This window comes from Sturnira hondurensis, unplaced genomic scaffold, assembly GCF_014824575.4.
Source record: "Sturnira hondurensis isolate 20B ecotype Veracruz unplaced genomic scaffold, ASM1482457v3 Scaffold0007865, whole genome shotgun sequence".
Classification (NCBI taxonomy): Eukaryota; Metazoa; Chordata; class Mammalia; order Chiroptera; family Phyllostomidae; genus Sturnira; species Sturnira hondurensis.
In genome coordinates, this window is record NW_028080496.1 from 3,712,736 (window position 1) to 3,735,274 (window position 22,539).

General features: G+C 58.6%; 2 protein-coding genes across 2 annotated transcripts; one reads left to right on the forward strand and one right to left on the reverse strand.

Annotated features, from left to right (window-relative positions):
* Nucleotides 1-436: 436 nt before the first annotated feature.
* On the forward strand, nt 437-16,012 carry ANPEP (alanyl aminopeptidase, membrane). The gene is made up of 20 exons (XM_037053619.1): nt 437-1,233; nt 1,674-1,816; nt 1,927-2,078; nt 2,483-2,609; nt 2,712-2,866; nt 3,082-3,195; nt 3,305-3,448; nt 3,604-3,669; nt 3,805-3,870; nt 5,398-5,573; nt 5,805-5,884; nt 7,040-7,170; nt 7,262-7,317; nt 8,126-8,273; nt 10,380-10,471; nt 10,911-11,021; nt 11,148-11,315; nt 12,116-12,256; nt 12,642-12,723; nt 15,634-16,012. Exons 1-20 carry the CDS (start codon nt 635-637, stop codon nt 15,781-15,783), a joined length of 2,901 nt encoding a protein of 966 aa, XP_036909514.1. The 5' UTR covers nt 437-634; the 3' UTR covers nt 15,784-16,012.
* A 2,696-nt stretch (nt 16,013-18,708) lies between these two features.
* MESP2 (mesoderm posterior bHLH transcription factor 2) lies at nt 18,709-20,725 on the reverse strand. Its single transcript, XM_037053620.1, has 2 exons — nt 19,841-20,725; nt 18,709-19,322 (listed from the first exon to the last, which is right to left on the reverse strand). Exons 1-2 carry the CDS (start codon nt 20,660-20,662, stop codon nt 19,053-19,055), a joined length of 1,092 nt encoding a protein of 363 aa, XP_036909515.1. The 5' UTR covers nt 20,663-20,725; the 3' UTR covers nt 18,709-19,052.
* Between the last annotated feature and the right edge of the window lie 1,814 nt (nt 20,726-22,539).

Genomic DNA, 22,539 nt, shown 5'->3' on the forward strand with positions numbered 1-22,539 from the left:
AAGCCTCTGCCAGCTTCCTCTCTTAAAAAGGCAGAAGAGCTCATTTCATTCTACTCAGGGAGCTGATGGGGGAGGGGCGGGACTGGTGCACCTGGGAGCCCGTTTGGCTCTGGAGGAATGCAGGGGAGGCCGGCAGCAAGGGCGCCCAGGAGCCCGAGCTCCTTCCAGGTCCCGACCACAGCGGAGACCTGGCGTGTTCCTGACCCAGAAACCGGCTCTTCCCTTCTCCGAGTCTCCCACCTCTTGCCCCTGGGAAGTCCTTCCCTCACTCGAACCTGGATCCGCCTGCTTCTGGCCCCACCATTCGGCCTTCACACAGAGAGTGCCACTCGGGCTGCCCCTCCCAGCGACGATCCTTCAACCCTCCGGCCCCGGGCAGGCGGGCTCCAGGGCAGCCAGCCGCATGTAACCAGACACCGTTTTATTCTAGCAGGTGCACTGCTTCTGGGTGTCCTCACGGGAGCCTGGACAGAGCGCGTCCCTGTGCAGCACAGTGACCTTCGCCTCTCTGAGCCCTGGTTAATCTTTGCCCAGTCTGAGGGCTGCGGGGCTCCTCCCCTCTGCGATATAAGCGTGGCCCCAGGCTGCCCGGTCTCCTGCCTGCCCTGAGCCTGCCCAGTGCCGTGCCCTCGCCATGGCCAAGGGCTTCTACATTTCCAAGCCCCTAGGCATCCTGGGCATCATCCTGTGTGTGGGGGCCGTGGCCACCATCATTGCCCTGTCCGTGGTATACTCCCAGGAGAAGAGCAAGGACACCGGGAACCCGGTCCCGAACCCCACCAGCCCCAGCACCACCACGGCCACCACCTTGGACCCGAGCAAGCCATGGAATCGATACCGCCTCCCCCGAACACTGGAGCCCGAGTCCTACAAGGTGAAGCTGAGGCCCTACCTCACCCCTAACAAGGACGGCCTGTACATCTTCGAGGGCTCCAGCACTGTCCGCTTCAAGTGCAAGGAGGCCACCGACGTCATCATCATCCACAGCAAGAAGCTCAAGTACGTTAAGACCCCGGAGCAGCACTTGGTGACCCTGCGGGGCGTGGGGGGCGCCCCGGTCCCTGCCATCGACAGGACCGAGCTGGTCGAGGTCACGGAGTACCTGGTGGTGCACCTGAAGGGCCAGCTGCAGGCAGGCGGCCTGTACGAGATGGACAGCCAGTTCGAGGGCGAGCTGTCCGACGACCTGGGAGGCTTCTACCGCAGCGAGTACATGGACGGCAACGAGAAAAAGTGAGTCGGGGCGGGCTGCGCCCGGCAGGCTCGAGCCCTCGCTGGCCCGTGGCTTCGCCTGCCTCTCGCGGAGAGCAGCTGCCCAGAAGGCAAACCCTTTCCTGGAGGGCCTCCTTCCCCAACTTCGGTGAGAAAAATGCCCCTTGTTTAGGCAGGAAAACCGAGGCTCAGAGTGGAGACAGTTGGTCTCCCTGCCCATACGGCGTTGGAGCCTGCCAGGACTTTGACCCCGAGTCCAGAAGGAGCTCCGGTCTCCCAGAGTCAGCTGGCCGGTCGGGGCCCAGATGCTGCCCGGGTGAGGCAGGGAGGACTAGGCCAGGCCAGCCTTCCGTGCCCCCTTCCCCTGCAAACCCAGCCACACCCTGAAGCCACCCCCCACCACCACCACCATGGGCGCAGGCATTCTGCCAGCAAAGCCTCTAACGCTCTGGCTTGGGCAGGGTGCTGGCCACCACGCAGATGGAACCTACAGATGCCCGGAAATCCTTCCCCTGCTTCGACGAGCCGTCCATGAAAGCCCAGTTCAACATCACCCTGGTCCACCCCAATAACTTCAAGGCCCTGTCCAACATGCTGCCCCAAGGTGAGCCAGTCCGTCCCGGGGCAGCCAGCACCCCAAGGTTCCCCGGGGCTGGGGTGCAGGGCCGGAGAGAGGGTGCCTGCCCTCACGCCTGCAGCCCGCTTCACGCCCAGGCTCCAGCGTCCCGTTGGAGGGCGACCCCACCTGGATGGAGACGCAGTTCCACCCCACCCCTGTCATGTCCACATACCTGCTGGCCTACATCGTGAGCGAGTTCACGTCTGTCGAGCGCGAGGAGGAGATGTCACCCAACAACAATGTTCTGGTACGAGGCTGGGCCCACCCGTACCCACCGGGACTGGTCTCACCCGGGGCGGGGCCGGTGGGGGTGGGTGTTCCTGTCTATCTTCGTTCCAGCCCGGCCCCTGCGTGGTCGGGCCACTGCGTATGAGCCCCAGCTCAGAGTCCTCCGAGGCGAGTTCCCTGACCCTCAGTTTCTGCATATGAAAAATGGGTTCCTCGTCACGAATGGGGTTCCCGACCCGTGGGTGCCAGGCAGACAGATGGTAGTTATGACCCTCGACCGTTACTCCTCAAAGGTTCTGCACCAGGACGCCCAGCCCCTCAGAAACCCCCAGGCCTCTCTGTTGCCGCCTGGGCTGCAGGCGCGACCTCGTCCAGGCGCTGGGACCTGTCAGGGGCCCTGACCCTCCTCTGTCCTCTTTGCAGATTCGGATCTGGGCGCGGCCCAGCGCCACCCAGGCAGGTCACAGCGCCTACGCCCTGAATGTGACCGGCCCCATCCTAAAATTCTTCGCCGGTCATTATGCCACCGCCTACCCCCTCGAAAAGTCCGGTGAGTGAGGGGGTCGGGGGCCTCACGTGGAGTGAGGCAAGGGCAGTGGCGGGGAGGGCTCCACACGCAGAGGCCGCCCCGCCGACCGCCTGGCCTCCCCAGACCAGATCGGCTTGCCTGACTTCAATGCCGGCGCCATGGAGAACTGGGGGCTGGTCACCTACCGGGAGAACTCCCTGCTGTTTGACCCCCTGGACTCCTCCATCAACAACAAGGAGCGGGTGGTCACCGTGATCGCCCACGAGCTGGCCCACCAGGTACCCCGCACACGGGCAGTGCAGGAGGAGGCGCCAGCACAGGCCCCTGCGGCTGAGAAAGGACAAGGGCAAAGGGGGGATTGGGGGGGCTGTCACGATGCTGGAGTCACGGGCACGGGGCCTGGCACCCAATGGCACTCCCGAAGGATGGCTCCTGGGACGGTGGGGGGCTGCAGGGCCAGAGGCACTGGCCGGCTGACTCCCTGCTCCCACAGTGGTTTGGGAACCTGGTGACGTTGGCCTGGTGGAACGACCTGTGGCTGAACGAGGGCTTTGCCTCCTACGTGGAGTACCTGGGTGCCGACTACGCCGAGCCCACGTGGAACCTGGTGAGCCAGCTGTGCTGGGGCCCTGGGGTGGGGGAGCCGGGGTCGGGGTGAGGCCAAGGTGGGTCACCACTCCCGGAACAGTCTACTAATGGCCACTGGGGATTTGCAGAAAGACTTGATCGTGCAGAATGAGGTGTACAGCGTGATGGCTATAGACGCCCTGGCCTCCTCCCACCCGCTGACCACTCCCGCCGAGGAGGTCACCACGCCCGCCCAGATCAATGAGCTGTTCGACACCATCACCTACAGCAAGGTGCTGCCCCCACGTGCAGAGACGTGGGCGGGGGGAGGTGTCTGGAGGGCAGTGGGGACTCGGCCTGCAGGCCGGGAGCCACTGGCCTGGCCTGCTGCAGCCACAGGGTCCTGCCAGTTGAGCACAGCTTTCTGAGCCCCTGTCCCTCCCCCCAGGGGGCCGCTGTCCTCAGGATGCTCTCCAGCTTCCTGACTGAGGACCTGTTCAAGACGGGCCTGGCGGTGAGTGCGCTTGGCCAGCTGGGGGTGGGGGGGTGGTCTCCTCCAGCCCCTGCCCCGGGTCCCCAAGCCCAGCCCGCCGCAGAGGTAGGGCCTGGGACACCGGCTTTGCCCTCACCACGGCCTGTCTTTCCACAGTCCTATCTCAGCGCCTTTGCCTACAACAGTGCCACCTACCAGGACCTGTGGGGGCACCTGCAGAAGGTGGGTAACAGCCAGCCCCAGGAGCCATTCTGTGGGGGTTCTGAGATGCTAGCAGTCCCCGGCGGAAGCACCTGTGTAAGGGGATGTGCCCAGTGCCATTGTCTGGCAGCCCCGGCCGGTCCTTTGGAGCCGAGGTTGGTCACATGGGATGGCCCCTGGAAGGCGGTTGTTGGAGAAACCCCAGCAGGCAACCTGCCTCCACCGTAGGGAGCTCTGTATTGGGGGCCCCTGGAGTACCCTCCTCTCAGCGCTGAGGAAATGGGCCCTCACAGCTCCCATGCCCAAGCCCTCCTCGACCAGGGACTTTGGAGCCAGCCCTCCACCCTGCTCAGCAGGCCTGGCTGCCCTGTGCCCTCCAGGCCCCACCCAGGCACGACTTTGCACCCCAGCACCCTCGGCACAAGCCGGGCCCCTCCCAGCCGGCCCCACCTTGCATTCCTATCACCTTGCATCCCAGAGCACCCCTGTCTGTTGGGCAGCCCTTCTGTCCGTTCCCTTCCTCCCCCTCCCCCCCACCTCTTCTAGGCTAGGTGTGCCCGCTTGCTCTCTCTCATCTCCCATCTCCTTCCTCCTCACAGCGTCCCCCTCCCTCTCCTCAGCCCAACTGGGGTGACCCCTCCAGAGCCCCATGCCCAAGGCTTCCCCGCCCAGTTGCTCCCCCACTGTTGCCATTATGTCCCTCCAGTCCCCAGGCGCCCAGGCTCCAAGGCCAGTCTGACCAGAGAGCGGAGACCCAGGGCTTTGTCACAGACCACAGCTGGGCTCCCGTGTCCTCTTGGCCAACCTCCCACCCAGGTTCCATCTGCCTTGAGCCTGGCCCACCTCCCCCGTCTCCCCTTCCTCCCCAATTGGCTCCGTCCCTCCCCTCCACCTCCACTGCCTGCCTTTCCCTGCCTCGGTCTCTCTCCTGTCTTGCAAAGCCGAGCCCTTCTCCGTGCCAGACGCCCCTCCAACTTCATCCCTCCCTCCTGTTCCCTCTGCCCCTGAGCCCCCCTTTCTGCAGTCCCCAGAGCTCCCCCCTTCTCAGCCTGCATGCACCCTCTAACATGCTCTTCTGTCTGCTTTCTCGCCCTGATCTTGTTTTCATTTTCTCAGCTGTTAACAGACATGATTGGAGGTTTTTTTGTTATTACAAAACCAGTGCAGCCCTGGCTGGTGTGGCTCAGTGGACTGAGCGCTGGCCTGAGACCCGAAAGGTCACCGGTTCGATTCCCCCTCAGGGCACATGTCTGGGGTGCAGACTGGGTCCCCAGATGGGGGCGGGCGAGATAGGGGTAACCAATCCCTATTTGTCTTGCACACCGACATTTCTTTCCCTCTCTTTCTCCCTTCCTTCTCCATCTGTAAAATAAATTAAATCTTTTTAAAAAAGCAATGCATATACGTGGAAAAAGATCAAAAGGACCTATGAGCACAGGAATGGGCACCCCCGAAGCCTGTCCCCAGGCCCCCATCTGGGTGCTCCCGCCTCTCCCCCTTGCCCTGATTGTGACCCTGGCTTCTCCTCACCTGGCCATCCTCTTCCAGGCTGTGGACAATCAGAAGAAGATCGAGCTGCCTAAAAACGTGAGCACCATCATGGAACGCTGGGTCCTGCAGATGGGCTTCCCCCTCGTCACCGTGGACACCAAGACAGGGACCATCTCCCAGCAGTACTTCCTTCTGGACCCCCAGTCCAAGCCCACCCGCCCCTCACCATTCAAGTGAGCAGATGGGGTCCTGGGGCAGGCGTCCCGCCGAGGGTTCTGAGGGCCAGGCCTGCTGTGGCCCCAGCCCCGGGGGGCTCTAGACAGGCTCTCCCTCCAGGGCCAGGGGGTGGAGGTGCCTGGTGCCAGAGTCGGGCAAGAAGTGGGAGCCCAGATGGGGCTGCTCTTCGCCAGCAGCCGCCGCCACCTGCCGCCTCACACTGTCGGACCTCGGGTCTATTGTTGCAGCTACCAGTGGATCATCCACATCTCATCTCTGAAAGGTGGCGACCAGAAGCAGGAAATCTGGCTGGAGGAAGACTCCAAAGGTAACTCCGCCCAGCCCTCACGGACAGCAGTCTCACCCCACCCCCCCAGCTCCTGGCCCCTGTGCTGGGGGCGACAAAGCCTCGTTCCACTCCCCAATTGAGCCGACGGCTTCGGTTGTAACCTCTGCCGCTGCCGCTGCCCAGCTCTGGGACCCTGGGCAAGTTCCCATCCCTGTTTGGTCCCGACTTTTTCATCTATAAAATGGGGCCAAGAACAGTAGCTTCCCCGTGGGATTCTGTGAGGAGTAAAGGAGACAATCCACATGAAACATTTTAAACAGTACCTGGCACATGGCATGAGCAGCCCCACCCTGCCAGGCATGGAGGAAACCACGGTCGAGGCAAATTGTCCCCTGTCCAGGGCGAGGCTGCCGATGAAGGGAAGGAAGACTGGCAGTTAAAAACTTTCCAGATCTGTTCGGGGTGCTTTAGCAGAGGCGTGCATGGCCTCTGGGCTGCTTGGGCACAGGGGCCAGGAGCTGGGGGTAGGGGAGGTTCAACTTCATGGAGAGGTCAAGGAAGACTTCCTGGAGGAGGTGACCTGAGTCTTAGAGGAAAAGCAGCAGTTAGTTAGGCTTACGGTGCTAGAGAAAAGCATTCCGGGCAGAGGAAATAGCAAGTGTAAGGCACAGAGGCAACAGCGAACGTGGGGACTGAGTAGAGGTCCCCGCAGGGTACGGGAAACCCTGCATCCTTAGAGCAGGTGGGGAGTGGGCAGATGCTTGGGTTTGACCTGCAGGTGTGGAAGGGTCCCCTCTGGCTGCCAGGAGAGAGGACGGAAGGGTGAAAGAGCGAGCAGGGGTGGGGGTGCCAAGCACCACCTACCTGATGGCCAGCGCCGGGGTGCTGACTGGTGGACTGGCCGTGAGAGAATGGGGACTGGCCCAGGCACATGCAGGCCGTGGGAGGCAGGCCGGGCACTGAGGTTCAACACGGCATGTGGCTTGTCTGAGGTCGCCAGAGGTGGGCTGGGCAGCCCGCTCGACACCCCATCTCCTCCCCTCCCTGGCATCGCCCCAGAGGCTTGTGGGCCAGCTGCCGCCGCCGCCAGGTTGCAGGAGGCTGCTCTTGCTGAGGCCTGGAGAGAGGAAGGTCGAGGGACAGCGAGGGGTCTCTGAGCAGCCCCCTTCCCCAGCTCTGGTCTCTTCCCCACAGTCATCGAGCAGTTCAAAACCGAAGCTGACGACTGGGTCCTCCTGAACATCAACGTGACGGACTATTACCAGGTGAACTACGACGAAGACAACTGGAGGAAGATTCGGGGTCAGCTGCAGAGAAACCTGTCGGTGGGTGTCTGTCTGCCACCCGACCTGTCCCCCACCCCAGGCCCAGCCCAAGGTCACACCCTGAGTTCACACCCTCTGCGACCCCTTCCAGGCCATCCCTGTCCTCAATCGGGCCCAGATCATCCACGATGCCTTCGATCTGGCCAGGTGAGCGTGCCCCCCTCAGGCCCGGACTGGCCCTGCCAGGAGGGCCTGCTGACTCAATCAAACAGGTGGGTTGGCAGAGCTAGAAGCAGCCGTTCGCACCCGGAGCCAGGCCCAGCGCAGCAGGCTCCCTGGGCCCCGAGCGCCCCGCCCTCAGCCCCCGTTTCCCAGATAAGGAACCTGAGACTCAAGAGTTTGGTGGCCCTCCCTGAGGCCATGTGCCCCACCCAGGAACGGCCAGACTGAGGCCCTCCCAATGCCACAGTCACACTGCACTCCACAGCACCAAGCTTTTCCTGAAGGGTGTGTGCCAGGTCTCTGTGCTAGGTGCCAGGGCGTCTGGGAAGGACAGGACAGGCAACACGCAGTGCGGATGAACTGATGTCACCAGCGGATGCGGGCATTTATGAACTCCATGTTCGCAGACAGCCTGAGGGGGAGGAAGAGAGACTCAGAGGGCCTGGCAAATCAGGGAAGGGATTGGAAAGAGGAAAGAACACAAGCTTTCTTATGTGTCCTTTTGAATCTAAGCTGTGTTCTATGGCCTTAGGCAAGTCACTTTGCCTCTCCGAGCCTCAGTTTCCTCATCTGTGAAATGGGGGTAATAAGCAAAGGATTGCGATGGGCAGTGGGTGAGGTCCCGCCCAGGGCCGGCCTTGGGTGTGGAGCCACCAGGCACTCACATTCCGCAGCCCAGCGAGCACTGCAGCTAGCTCAGCTGGGGCTCTGGGGCCTCAAGCTCCAGGAAGAGGCTGGGTTCCAGAGAGGACTGGGCGGGGGTGCTTACTTGAGCCCCTCTGCTCGTCCCCAGTTCCCGCATGGTCAATGTCACCCTGGCCCTGGACAACACCCTCTTCCTGATTGAAGAGAAGGAATACCTGCCCTGGGAGGCCGCCCTGAGCAGCCTGAACTACTTCAAGCTCATGCTGGACCGCTCCACCGCCTATGTCCACATGCAGGTGCGGAGGGGCGTGGCCGGGAGGGCGCCAGGGCGCAGGGGAGGGGTAGGGGGGTTTCGGCCGCTGCTTTCACAGGGCACAGGCACCGTTGGGAAGTTGGTGGAGCTTACTCCTGCCTGCGGTGGCAAGAGCCTCCAGGGTGCCACCGCTCAGGGCTCTTTGCTAGCATGAGCTCCGCAGAGTGGTGAGAGCTGGAGGGATTGGGGAGGCGAGCCAATTGAGAAGGGCAAGGGAAGGACCCGAACTTCCCGCAGAGTGTGCGGTTCTGAAAGTCAGCACTTTCAGAAAAAGCCACTGTACTGGGGGCAGGGTAGCTGTCCTTACCCAGGTACATGCCTGTGGGGACCCTCCATGCCCCGGTGACCCCAATGTGCGTTAAGTATGCCGGTACCTGTGTAGCCCACCCACCTGCGAGGTAGAAGAGGGAGATGCAGGTATGCACTGCCTTAAATCCGGGGCCCACTCAGACTCCCACCAGGGAGACCAGCAGAGAGCACTGCGTGTACAGGGTGGACTGGTTGGTAATGAAGGACCAGAGAACCAGAAACACCTGAATGTCCCCAGTCAGGGTTCGGGGACAGGATATCCATTTGATGGGATGTTTCATCGCCAATGCATCATACTTGCAGAGATCTCTGTTTTTAATTAAACAATTTTCACATGATTAAGTTCCTATTATGATAAATGAGGTATTTATGGTAAATGAGGTTTTACCTCATCGTAGCTCATTAAACCTGCCTGCCTTGGACACAGCTCATCTTGTAAATGTGGTTCCATCACACTCTTGGGTCAGCGTTTTAGGCAGCCTCGAACATCGCTGCAATTACTTACTGAGCCACGCGGAGGACGCCCGTGTGTATTTCCTTTTTTTCTCCTTCTTATGTAAATGCACCAGATAATACGGCAGTGTGGTTCCAGTCTCCTGAGACACTCCTGCTTTCTTCTAGAACCCCACTCAGCTCTCCTGCTGGGGGCTCTCCCGTCTCTGAGCCTCTAGGGGGTCTTCCTTGGGTTTTCTGTCACACGGGGCGAGGGGTGGGAAGGCAGGGGGAGAGCCCCTTGCAGAAGAGGTGGATATTGTGAGGTAGATTGTCTGAAATGCCCATTCCGCCCTCACGCCGGAATGAAAGCTCGCCTGGGTCTAGAGTTTCCACGTGGGAAATTATTCCTCCAGAGTGTCCGATCCCGCTGCACTGACGTTTCCTCTCTGATGGGAAACTCAGAGCCGTTCTTTTTTCCGGGTCTCTGAACAGGGCCAGTTTTCCCTTCAGGGCGCGGGCGGTGGGCTCTCCTCTCAATCCCAGGGCGCCTGTCTCATCCTTCTGTTCTTGCGGTCTGGACACGCTCGCATTGCTCCTTTAGACGTTCTTCCTCTCCTTTCTTCTTTTCTTTTTTTTTGGACTGGTCCTCCCGTCTTCTTCCTCTCCCGTTTTCCAGCGTCTCGGCTTTTTGTTCTGCCCTCCGGGGTCTGCCCATCACGCTCCTCTGTGGGTTGCGCTCATTTCCTCGGTCGTATCTGTCAACTTCCGAGGGACGTTCCTGGCCCCAGCATCTCGGAACTCTTGCAAGATACTCATCACAGGCTTTTCCGAAGCTTTTGGTGTTTTTTTTTTTTTAATGTTTAAGGTTTTTTAATGCCTTTAAAAATGTAGATTTGAGAGAGAGGAAAAGAAAGAAAGAAATGTCGATTTGTTGTTCTCCTTATTTATTGCCTGACTAGAGACCAAACGGGCAACCTTGGCGTATGAAGGTGGTACTCTAACCTTCGAGGCTACCCACCCAGGACCTGCAAAGAATTTTGATAACACGGGGTGGGGCTTACGGTACAATGCTGGGTAAAAAGGTACAGTGTGCAGAATCGTGGTGCCTCAGGTAGAAAAGGAAAACGGGAGGAGGAAACACACCAATCCAGCAATCGTACTTTAAGGGACGGTGACACTCGGTGGGTTGGCTTGGCCCCGCCCCCGAGCCCTGTCTGAGCCCCGCCCCTTGGGGCCATCCGTGGCCCTGTCCGTCCTGTGCACCCACCTCACAGGCTCCTTGAGGCTCCAAGCGAGTCAGGCTTGTGTCTCTGCTTCTAAGCTATTTGTATTTTCTGTTCCTCAGAACTACCTGAGGAAGCAGGTCACGCCCCTCTTCGACTATTTTAGAAACATCACCAGAGACTGGACTCAGCGCCCAGAAACACTGATGGAGCAGTGAGTATGACCTCTTCTGGGTCTAGAAGTCATGGGGCGCCCAGCCACCCTGACCTGGGGAGCCAGAGCAGCCCCCGGGCAGTGTCCCCCTCTGTCTCTCCCAGCTCCTGGCAGGACTAGGACCATCAGGCAGGGAGTGACCCTGCCTGGGAGCAGGAGGCCTGGCCAGAGTCTCTGTGTGTGGGCTGTGGGTCCATCTGGCCTCTTGGCACGAAGGACCAAACTGAAACTCTGAGGCCCTCTCCCCAACCCAGGTGTTGAGATTCTGGGTGTGGGAGCTGGGACTGGACCCTGTGCCAGCCCCTGTGGTCCCCTGGCTGTCCAAGGCACAGAGCCAAGGGGGACCCAGAGGACTGGGTGGGCTGCAGCCGTGGGTCAGCTGCAGGGTCTGGGCCAGAGTCTGGGCCCGGCAGCTGACCCAGTGCCCTCCCTGGGGCAGGTACAACGAGGTGAACGCCATCAGCACCGCCTGCTCCAGTGGGATCTCTGATTGCCAGAACCTGGTGTCCCAACTTTACCACCAGTGGATGACGAACCCCAAGAGCAACCCGTGAGTGTCCCCGGCTCCTCCCCAGCCTTCCTTCATCCCTCAAGCCCACAGCCCTGCCCTCACCAGGCCCTGATCCCACCCTACCTGCTGCTGCTCCACCGCTGACTCCCCCTCCCCACACACCAGGATCCACCCCAACCTGCGGTCCACCGTCTACTGCCACGCTATTGCCCAGGGTGGTGAGGAGGAGTGGAACTTCGCCTGGGAGCAGTTCCAAAAAGCCACGCTAGTAAATGAAGCCGACAAGCTGCGAGCAGCCCTGGCCTGCAGCAAGCAGGTGTGGATCCTGGACAGGTGAGGATGGGCCAGCAGGGCGGGACAAGTGCCCCCAGCACAACCAGGATGCGGAGGTGGGCGAGAAAGAGCCAGTCTCACAGGTGCCTCTACACTCTCATTCTTGGGGTTCTCACAAAGCCAAGCAGTGGGGTGGGGTGCTCCTGTTTTACAGCCGAGGGCACCGAGGATCAGAGAAGCACAGCAACTTGCCTAAGATCCGGAAACTTCAATGAGTGGTAGAGTTCAGATTCGAACCCAGGTCTGGACTCATGTCCTGTGCTTTGAATTGCCATGGCATCTCAGCCTTTACTTGACAATGGCTCACTTTCCCTGTCTCTCTGAAGGGCAGTGGCCCCCCAGGACCTCAGTCCTTCTGGAGGTCCAGCTGGGTGCCCCCCGAGCCCTTGATGAGGGCTCCTGGCTCTGACTGGGTGCCTCGTATGCCATTTCCTGGACCCCAGTAATGAAGGGCCACCCTCAGTGTCAAACACAGTAGTGGCCACCCTACCTGGTGCAGGGCTTGGGGCTCTGGTCCTCCTTCCTCTCTTCCTTCACCATCAGATGGTTGTCACATGCCAGGGCAATGTCAGACATGACACGTGGCATAGCCAGTGACCCTGCTTAGGGCACTCAGTGTCCCATCCATAAGAGGGAGACAGGACAGCAGGGTCTTCAGCCCCCAGCATGCCAAAGGGCTGTCCAAGAGTGCAGGAGCGGATCGGGGGGCGGGAAGGACCCTCTGTCAACTGGGCTTCTCTGTCGGATCATCGGACTGGGGCCCTGGTAGGAGGTCACCAGCAAACATCTTGCCCCCACAGGTACTTGCGTTACACCCTGAACTCCACCCTCATCCGGAAGCAGGACGCCACCTCTAGCATCAACAGCATCGCCAGCAACGTCCTGGGGCAAACTCTGGCCTGGAATTTTGTCCAGGCGAACTGGAAGAAGCTCTTTGTGGAGTGAGTCCTCTGAGAACGTGCTTGGGGTGGCCTAGGAGGGGTCTCTGTGCCCAGAACCGCGCAGCTTTGGGAGAGGTGGGGTAGGACCTGCATGGGCGGGGGGCCCTCAGGAATGGAAAGACCAGGTGGGGGATGGGCCATCCCTTCCCCCACTCGGAGGAAAGGAAAAGTCTGACTGTGGAAGTGATCTCTGGAGAGATGGAAGCAAGGACACCGCGGTGAAACCTGTGTTCCAGTCTCCGTGGGTGCGCCTTGTCATCGCATCTGCAAGATGGACCAATCACAGGGCGGTTGTGATACAAGATGGGCCAATCACAGGGCAGTTGTGAGGCGCGCGCATTAGTTCCCACCGTCCTGACTGCTCCTGTCTCCCCCTGCCCTGCAGCTACGGTGGAGGCTCCTTCTCTTTCTCCAGAGTCATCCAGGCGATCACTCAGCGGTTCTCCACTGAGGAGGAGCTACAAATGGTAAGGAGCCCCCGACCCTGGGGTTACCCCCAATCTAAGGGGGTGGCCACCTAGCGCTGTCCCAGGGAGCATGGGCTCGCTGTTGTCAGGCTTCCTGTACACTCAGAGGAAGCTGGGTGTCCATTCGGTCAGAAAAGTTTGCCTTGGAATTCTTGCACGGGCAAAAAGGGTGACGTTAGGAACCTCTATGCACCCATCACCCAGACTGAACAGCTAGTTACCCATGCCTTCCGGACACTTTTTGGGGGGTGGGTAATTTCCAGGCAAATAACTGCTATTATATAATGCCACTTCCAATTACTTCAGTCCTATCTAAAACACAGGCATTTTTAAAACATAATTTCACTGTCGTTAGCAAATCTAAAAAAATTTATACTCTTCGTATAGTCAGCCTGTTCTCAGATTCTAAGCTGTTGTTTTTTTCATTCTTTTTTCCATGGATATGTTTTGTTTGAATTAGAAGCCAACGTGAACTCATTGATTTAGGTTGATTTGTCTTTCTTTTTTTAGTTTGAGATAGAGTTTATATCTCATAAAATTCACCACGTGAAGTGGCTTTTAGTATATTTGCAAGGTTGGGCAACCATTACCATCTAATTCTAGAACATTTTCGTCACACCCGAAAGGAACCCTGCACCCACTGGCAGTCCCTCCCTGTCCCCTGTTTCCCAGCCCCAGGCAACCATGAACCTACTTTCTGTCTCCATTGGTTTGCATATCTCATACAAAAGACTCATAATCGGTGTCTGGTTTCCTTCACTTAGCGTAGTGTTCTCAAGGCCCATCCATGTTGTGGCATGTATCATTCCTTCCTTTGAAACATGTGTTTGTTGTTCCCCTCATTGATGCATTCATTGGTTGCTTCTTGTATGTGCCCTGACTGGGGATCGAACCTGCAACCTTGGGTATCCGGGCGCGGCTCCCACCAGCTGAGCTGCCCAGCGAGGGCCAGTCGGGTCCTTTTTTTTTTTTTTTCAATTTTAACTAAATCTTTATTGTATTTTTTCCATCACCATTTAGTCCCCTTATACTCACGTCACCCCAGTAGTGTCTTTTGACACATAAGTTTGTCATTTTGATGAAGCCCCGTTCTCTGCTTTTGATGCTGTTGTGGCTTGTGCTTCAGGGGCCACATCTAAGAAACTGTGGCCTAATCCAAAGTCACAGAGGTTGACACCTGGGTGTTTCACTAAGTGCTTTTTCATTTTCAGTCTTACTTTGAGGACTTTGGTCGCCGTTCCCTTAATTTTGCGTGTGGTGTTGGGCAGGGGTCCGAGTTGTTCCAGCGCCGTTTGCCGAGAAATGCCGTTCTCTCCCCCGCCAAACGGCCTTGCCACCCTCTTTGCAAACCCACCGACTCTCAGTTCTCTTTCACGGGATCAACCGGACTCTGGCTTCTACGTCATCAGTCTGTCTGTCCATCCGCATGCCAACACCACTCTGTCTTGGTTACTGCAGCTTTGTAGTCACTTTGGAAATCAGGAACATGAGTCCTCCCACTTGGTCCTTTTTCAAGACTGTTTGGCTCTTCTGGGCCCCTTGACTTTCTTTGTGAATTTTAGGGTTGCATGTCACTCTCCGCAAAAGGGGGGCATTGGTGCTTTGATATAGATTGTGTGTCATCTGTAGATCGGTTTGGGGACTACTGCCACGCTGACACCTTCCAGTCTTTTGACACAGATTTATTTGGGTGTTTTTTCCTTGGACTTAGGTCTCCTTCATTTTTTTAAAAGATTTTATTTATTTTTAGAGAGCTGGGAAGGGAAGGAGAAAGAGAGGGAGAGAAACATCCATGTGTGGCTGCCTTTCACACGCCCCCTACTAGGGACCTGGCCTTCAACCCAGGCCTGCGCCCTGACTGGGAATCGAACCAGTGACCCTTTGGATCGCAAGCTGGCACCCAATCCACTGAGCCACACTGCCAGGGCTCTTCTTCATTTCTTTTGGCAATGATTTATAGTTTTCACATAGCAGTCTCATACTTCTCTTGTCAAAGTTATTCCCGAGGATTTTATTCTTTTCGATGCTGCTGTAAATGAAGCTGCTTTCTGAATTTTATGTTAGGATTCTTCATTGCTGGTGTGCAGAAATACAATTGGTTTTTACACACCGCTCATGTCCTGCAACCTTGCTGAACTCATGAATGTGAATATGATTTTTTGTAGATTTCTTCGGATTTTCTATATGCAAATCATGACATCTGCAAGTAGAGATAGTTTTACTTCTTCCTTTCTTGTCTAATTGCCTTGCCTCCAACCTCTAGTACACCTTTTAATCTGTAAAATCTCCTTTTTTTAATTTTTTTTTAAAGATTTTATTTACTTATCTTTAGAGGGGAAGGGAAGGAGAGAAGGAGAGAAATATCAATGTATGGTTGCCTCTTGTGAGTCCCCTGCTGGGAACTAGCCTGCAACCCAGGCATGTGCCCTGACCGGGAATCGAACCGAGATCCTCTGGTTCGCAGGCCCGTGCTCAATCCACTGAGCTACACCAGCCAGGGCTGTAAAATCTCCTTTAAAAAATACCATTTATTTGTTAGAACAACTGGGCCATTTGCATTATGGTATGGAAATGGCCACATGTGGAGTGTGGTTGGTTGTTCCCTGTGGTTCATGTCTGATTTGTCCCTCTGTCCCTCCCTTGATTGGGTTGAGACTGTAACTGAGTTAAAAACCCAAGTCAGCTCCATGCAGAACCACGCCCTGAGGGCTGACTACACCAAGCAGCCAGGTTTAAACCTGGAGGCACTATCATCTTTGAGCTCTTGGCTCCGGGGGCAGGGGGTGGAGCGCTGTCGGGGAGAACAGGCCGCGGTCCCCAGAATCCAGGCCCCGCCCTGGAGTCAGGGGACACAGGATGGGGCTCCCCTCCCCAGCCTGGGCTGAGAGTCTTCCTTCCTCTTCCTGGCAGCTGGAGCAGTTCAAGGCGGATAATGCGGACACAGGCTTCGGCACCGCCACGCGGGCCCTGGAGCAAGCCCTGGAGAAGACCAGAGCCAACATCAAGTGGGTGAAGGAGAACAAGGCCGTGGTAGAGCAGTGGTTCGCACAGAACAGCTAGTGGCCCCCAGTCCGTGCGGTCGCCTGGCCTGCACGGGAGAGGCCCCCCCATTCTTCTGTCCCGGCGGCCCCCTGTGGGGCCCCACACTCCTGAACGAAGCCTTAAGCCACGTCCTCCCCACTCTGCTCGTGGTGCCAACCCAGCTCCCGATGGCCAGGCCGTCCAGGCACCTCCCGCCCCCGCCCCTCGTGCCAGCAGCACTCGGGGCCCTGGGGCTGACCTCAGGGAAGCCCGGCTCTAGGGCCAGAGGAGCAGAGGCCCTTGGTGGACTACGGACGGCCTTGGGGAGCCGCCCTGCGCCCTCTCTTGCCTTCCCATGAAGACCCTGAACCTGGGGACTCAACAAGGCACCAAATCTGTATATTTTTTCAAAGAGAAAATGTGGATAAAGGATTTTTAGATGAGCTTCCAGGCTCATTACCAAACCAGAGCAGGAGTGCATCTGACCGCAGCTGGGGAGATGGGCTGGAGGGAAGGTGGGAATCTGGGCAGCACTCTGGGTTCTGGGGGCCTGGGCAGGAGGGGTCCCCCTGCCGGTCCTTCCTGCAGAACGCTTGCGTGTGTCGTCTGCCCAAGCGCCCGTTTCGCCTGCCTTCCCGCAGCAGGCCTGAGACACTGTGCTCTTCCCTGCCACCACCCCTGGGCCCCTGGTGGGTGGAGGTGATGTCCGTTTGTGACCTGGCTGTTTTCAAGAGCAGCATCCTGAAAAAGGCAGGGGTCTCCTTGATCACCTTGGGAGGGGACAGTCTGGGACCCACGGGCTCCATGGCCCATGTCGGACTTGCTGGGAATTTCCTGGCAGACACCTCGGCAGTAGGAACCACCCCTGGGCCCCAGCTGAGCACTGGGCTGGTGGGACAGAGGAAGCTGGGCCACTGACCGAGGGTCTGCAGGGTTCTGGCTGCTGGGCCCTGGAGTCCTGAGGCCTGGCTTCAGGTCATGGCTCAGCCACTGTTTCCTGGACAAGTGACTGAAACCCCTGGGCTTTGGTGTCATCACCGGCATGGTGGGGATGCTTGATCCTAGGGTTGGTGAGGGGAAGGAAGGAGTCACATCCTACCACTTGGCTGGCAAGTAAGAAGAGCTGGCTATCACTATGGTCCCATGTCTGGCTTCAAGGCCCCACCGGCCCCTTCCCCTCACTGCCTCTCCCCTCTGGGAGGAAGGCTGCCCCTGTTCTCCATGGGGGTCTGCACTTCAAAGGGTGGGGCGGGGCCAGCCAGGGTGGGGCAGGGTCCCTCCACCAATCAGGTCCCCACTGGGCCCATCCTTCCTGTCTCCAGTGCCCAGCAGCAGTGGCTGGCACTTGACCAGAGCATAGGGCCCCTCGGGTGGTCCCCACTGGGGGAGGGGTCAGCTCTGCCATCCAGTGTCCCCAGGGAGAAGAGCCGGCCAGGACCCCAGTCTCCGTGCCTGGCACTGAGCTCAGTGTCTATGGGCATGTCTCCTGGGTTCTCAGCATCCTAAGAGATAAGGACAGCCTTTATCTAGGCTTTGCTGATAAGGAAACTCTGGCTCTGGAAAGGAAGATTAGGTCAGAACTCTGCAGAGCTGGGAGGAGATCGGAGTCTGGCTGTCCTGCCTCTGCAAGAGTGGGGCCTGTCTCCATGTGGACCAGGGACAGGGTCCGTGACAGTCACAGGCTGCATGCTCAGGCTGCCTGACACCTCGCCGCCCTGGCTCTCAGGAGGCCCCGTGCGCCTGGGGGAAGCCAGCTCCTAGGCTGAGGCAAGGACTCGAAGGGCCCCATACCTTCCTTCAGAACCAGCTCAAGGCCACACTCAGAGCAGGGGCCCCCTGCTCACTCCCGTCCAGCCCCACACCGCGGGGGGAAGGGAGGGTCTCAGGGCCAGCAAGCAGCAGCCCCGGTGCAGTGCCCCCTCCCACCTCCCCAGCCTCCCCGAGGCTCCTCGGGAGGCTGCCCTACACTCCACTGAAAAGCCTAGATGAGGCGCTTAGCAAACATCCAGACTCGGAGGATGACTGGGGGCCCCGGGAAGGTGTGGGCAGACCGGTCACCCCAGCCCAGGCACGGGTGTCAGTTCCTCTTGTCCCCTGCCAGTCACTTAGCAGAGAGGTGCAGCCAAGGGCAGCATGCCTGGGACGCAGCCACGCACCGGATGGACGGGGGCAAGGCGGGGGGGGCCGCTCTCCAGGGGCAGAGCTGAGCCTTCCGTCCGAGAGGATGAGGATGGGGCTGGTGGTTAGTCCCGTTCCCCTGGGCCCTGCTCCCCTGACTGCAGGAGCATCTGGGACGAATCTCTGGCCACCTCCTAGAGGAACGCCTCTTGAGGGGACCTGTGAGACTAACGCTGCCCTAGTCCACTGACTGGAGTTCTTATAGGAAGAAAAGATGAAGACCCCCACACACATACACACACACACCAAGGAGTGCCCACGTGAGAGCACAGTGAGAAGGTAGCCATCTGCAAGCCAAGGAGACGGGACTCAAAGAAACCAAACCTGCTGCTACCTTGATGTTGAACTTCTAGCCTCCAGAACTGTGAGAAAACACATTTCTGTTGTGAAGCCACCCAATCTGCGGTCTTCTGTTAGGGCACCCCAGGCAACGGAACCCACTGGCCTAGTACCTGGGGCCACTCACAGGAATCCTTGGAAAACAATTTCAGGCCATTGTGAATGAGCCCTGTGCGTCAGCAGGAATGTTCCCAAAACGATGGAGAGGGGCGACAGGATTGGGTGCATGAGGCAAGTGCAGGGGTCCAAGCGTCAGCCCCGCTGGCCACTGTGCACAGCAGGCCAGGTGGAGGAGACCACACATAGGATCAGACTGGCAAGGGAGGGCCCATGTCCACTTTGGCAGGGCATGATCTGTTGCCCGCAGGATGGGGACATTCTTCCTTTCACAGGGGCCATAAGAACTCCAGTTGATAGAAAAAAACAGACCAAAGCAAAATTTTGTTGTTTTTTTTTTTTAAGAAACAAAATCAAAGCATATAGACTTCTGCCCTTCCCCTACTCCCCCAACTTACCCCCCCCCCCATCAGCCCCAGCTGTCAACTTGGCTCTTCAGGGCATTGGCTGTTCTGGAGCGGGTCCAGGGGCGGGGGGGAGGGGTGCCCTGTCAGCCCCAACTCCAGCCAGGGAGGCCTCTGACTGCCCGCTTCGAACACTGCTTGCGTGAAAAACATCACTCAGGAAAGGGGCCCTTGGCTACGGGGAAGCCTGAAAACCACTAACGTCCCAAATGAGGAGGGCACCCACACTACAGGCCTGATTCCTCGTTGAGAAGGGGACAGGCAAGGCCCTTAGTAGAAGATGCTCAGGTGGCCCCCCTCCAAATCTTCTTGCCAAAGTTCAGGGCAGCCACTGAGCTGCAGGCCTGAGCTCTGGAGAGGGGTTTCATCGCTGAACTGGAAGGCGGGGCCTGGCCCCTGGTCGTGGGAGCTGGGCAGCACCTCTGCACTGTGGCTCCAGCATCCCCACGGGGCCTGAGGCTGGAGTCTCTGGCATGCTGGGCCCGGCAGGAGGGGCGGGGTTTCTGGCAACAGATAGGGCTCCGGAGACTCAGGAACACCCTGTGCAAGACAGACAAGAGCAGTGAATCCATGGACAGTGTCAAGGATGGTATTGGCAACACAGTAAACATTCAATACATTTTGGTTATTAACATGCTACTTCATGGACCATGAGTCATTCATTCTTGGGCTTCAGGAATAACTGAGGCTTGAAGGAGCAAACGTCCTCAGCTCATAGGCCATTGCTCTGGAAGTTCCTAACTCTGGGACCACGAGGCTTCCCCACCCCCCGGCCCTTTTTGGAGCACTTGGACCCTGGCCTCTGCCACCTCCAGAGGCCAGGGTGGAAGGGGCAAGTCTGAGGGCGCCTCCCTCATCCACAGGGGGTGATGCCTTCTAGGTAGTGGTGGGGCCTTACCTGTCCAGGGCCCCACCTCTTTCCCCATGGAGGTCAGCGCCCACTCCACCCCCAACCAGGGCTGGATTAGATCATGGGGATCTAAAAAAAATACGGAATCGTCTGCTGACTAGAGCCTACCCACCACGTCCCTTCCCAAGGGAAGCCTGGGGGACGGTACCTGATACATTGCAGCAGAAGGCTCTGGGTCAGCTGGGGGCGGCGCCCAGGACGTGGCCTGAGTCCCTGGCTCTGGGGGTGTCTGCGTTCCGGAACCCGCTGGGGTCGACGTCCAAAGGGCAGCGTCGGGGGCACTTCCTTGGGACACTTGAGGAAGAGACTGCATCCCGGAGCAGTAAGGGGGTGAGACCCAGGGACCCACGTCGGGGACCCTGCTTCTCAAGCGTTCGGGCATCGCTGGAGCTCCGGGACAGACGGGCGGAGACCCCCAAGACCCGGCGACGGGGGCAGCTAAGCCCAGATCCGGCCCGGGCGCCTGTGCAGGGCCGCCGTCGGGGCAGAGTGGGCAGCCCCGAGGGAGCGCCGCGTCGCTGTGGCGCAGGCGCCGGCGCTGCAGGCTCTCCTCGCTGAGGCCCAGCACGGCCGACAGGTGGCCGATGTAGCGGATGGCCAGGCGCAGCGTCTCGATCTTGGTCAGGCTTTGGCCGGCGGGCGCCACGGACGGCGGCAGGAAGCGGCGCAGCTCGTGCAGCGCGCGGGCGAGCGTGCGCATGCGCAGCTTCTCGCGCTCGCTGGCGCTCTGCCGCTGCCCGACGGCGGGTCCCGACCGCGAGCGTCCCGGCGCCGTCTGGGCGGCCTCTGGCGCTGGAGCGCCGCGGCCCGGAGGTGCGGCCTGCGAGGGGCCGCGGGCGCCGTCGCAGGGGCACGAGCCCGACGAATCCGAGGAAGAGGCCGGGGACGTGGAGTCCGATTGTCCGGCCCAACCCCAGCCCTGGGGTAAGATCCAGTGGTCGAGGGTGCAGAGAGCAGGGGACTGGGCCATGGCCGGGCCGCAGGCTCCGGGATGCTGGACCGGCCACCTCCGGGCCTGAGCTTTTATCTGGACCAAAGGTGCGAGGTGGCCCCCCGCCAGGTTACAGAGAGGTGTCAAAACCCACAGAGCCCAGGGAAGGTCTGGGCAGGGGGGCCCTGGGAAAGAGGGCCCATTTGCAGAGGTGTGGATTCTGACTCCTCGGGGGCTCTAATGGAGGCCCCTGTAGCCCGGGAAGTGTGGGAGGGACAATTCGCATCTGGATGGAGCTGCTAAGCTTCTCACCGGGTACCCACCCACCCCGCCCACTGCTCAGAGTGAGTGCCCGGAGCCCTGTAACGCTGGGCATTGCCATCGTCCCAGGTGCCCAAACTGTCCCTGAATTGACTCATGGGCCGCTGCATAGAGGGGCCGCCTCTCTCATCACCAGTCCCCCCGGGGGTGGGGGGCTGTACCCAGTAACCCAGGGCCTACAAGTATGCCTCTAAGACACACCCGGGGGACCCCCCCATCAGGGATGGGGAGTGGGGAGCCCACAGGTGGACCCCTCCTGGGTTCTTCGGAACCTGTGCTTGCTGATTTGCTGAGTGACATGGAAAAAGGCCTCTCACTGCCCACAGTTAGTTTCTGTTCCTGAAAAGCAGAACAGAGTGGCCCCCCTACACAAACTGTCCAGAGTCAGATCCTCTTTACTTGCTGTGTGACTTTGGGCAAGTGACTTAACTCCTCTGAGGCTCAAGTTTCTGCATTCTCAGCAATAATACAAAATACCAGCACTTTAGAGGGTTCCCAGTACCAAGTGGAACCCTCCACAGACCCACTTAGTGTGGACTTGGCAAGGGAGCTACATATTTCTGGTGCTATCATTTCATAAAGAAGGTACTTACATTTCAAGATGCTTGTAGGCATTATTCATTTAATTTATTTTTATTTAGCAACTGGTAGGTGTCGGTCACACCAGAGTGAACAAGCTAGCTCTGTCCTCTTCTTTCATGAGGCTTCGGTTTTGTGCGAGAGTGGAGTGAGCAGGCCATTGTATCATTAGGGGAGCCCGCCACTCACCGGCTGTGTGCCCTTCCCCTGTCTGAGCCTCCTGTGCTATAAAACATGGATAATAATTATATGTCTGTGTCCCAGTCTCAGAGCATGAACTTGGGACAGAGTAAAGCTTATGAAGTAAAACCTCTCGCCCCTCAGCAGTGATTACAGCTTTAAAAAGGCGTCTATGGTCTTTGTGATCTTTTCAAAAGCAGGCCTGACTCAGAGGTGAAAGGCCTCAGGAGGGCGGGTGATGCTGGAGCTCTGGTCACATAGGTGCAGAGGTCACCACGGGGCCTGGAACCCAGTGCAAGACTAGGGTAGGGAGCGAGGCAGGTGGCATTCTGGAGGTGGGACTTCGAGAGGTGTTCCCTAGGGGTCAGGAATAGGTGAGCCGATTGTCAATGGCCTTGTGGTATTTTATGGCTGCTTTTAAAACTGAATTTTCGGTTATATAGATTACCTAAGGAATACATTCTCTTTGCTAGACGTGGAAGCGGGAGAGAGAATGCTGGCGCCCCCTCAAGGTGACAGCTGTTGTTACAGGATTGTCAGACCTCGCCTCCAGACCTGAGCCCTGCACTCACCTGCATCAGCACCCATCCTCAGAAGATGAACAGTGGAGAGGCAGTGACACGGTGGCACATTGCATGTACCAGTCTGTGACTTGCTCCTGTTTCATTCAGCAGCCTGTTCCAGAACATTCCGTCTCAGGACTGACGGACTTCCCTCATCGTGGATCGTGGTTGATTTCAGCGTTCACCCATTTCGGTCATAGAGGATCCTTGGAACTATGGGGACAAGTGGCAGGCAGTGCACAGACACCTTCCGTGATGAAATCCCATCGCTTT

Coding starts and splice junctions, on each gene's coding strand:
- ANPEP (XM_037053619.1), top strand. CDS start 635: ATGGCCAAGGGCTTCTACATTTCCAAGCCCCTAGGCATCCTGGGCATC. Junction 3,670..3,804: donor TGTTCAAGACGGGCCTGGCG/GTGAGTGCGCTT, acceptor GTCTTTCCACAG/TCCTATCTCAGCGCCTTTGC. Junction 8,274..10,379: donor CCGCCTATGTCCACATGCAG/GTGCGGAGGGGC, acceptor TCTGTTCCTCAG/AACTACCTGAGGAAGCAGGT.
- MESP2 (XM_037053620.1), bottom strand. CDS start 20,662: ATGGCCCAGTCCCCTGCTCTCTGCACCCTCGACCACTGGATCTTACCC. Junction 19,323..19,840: donor CTTCTGCTGCAATGTATCAG/GTACCGTCCCCC, acceptor TGTCTTGCACAG/GGTGTTCCTGAGTCTCCGGA.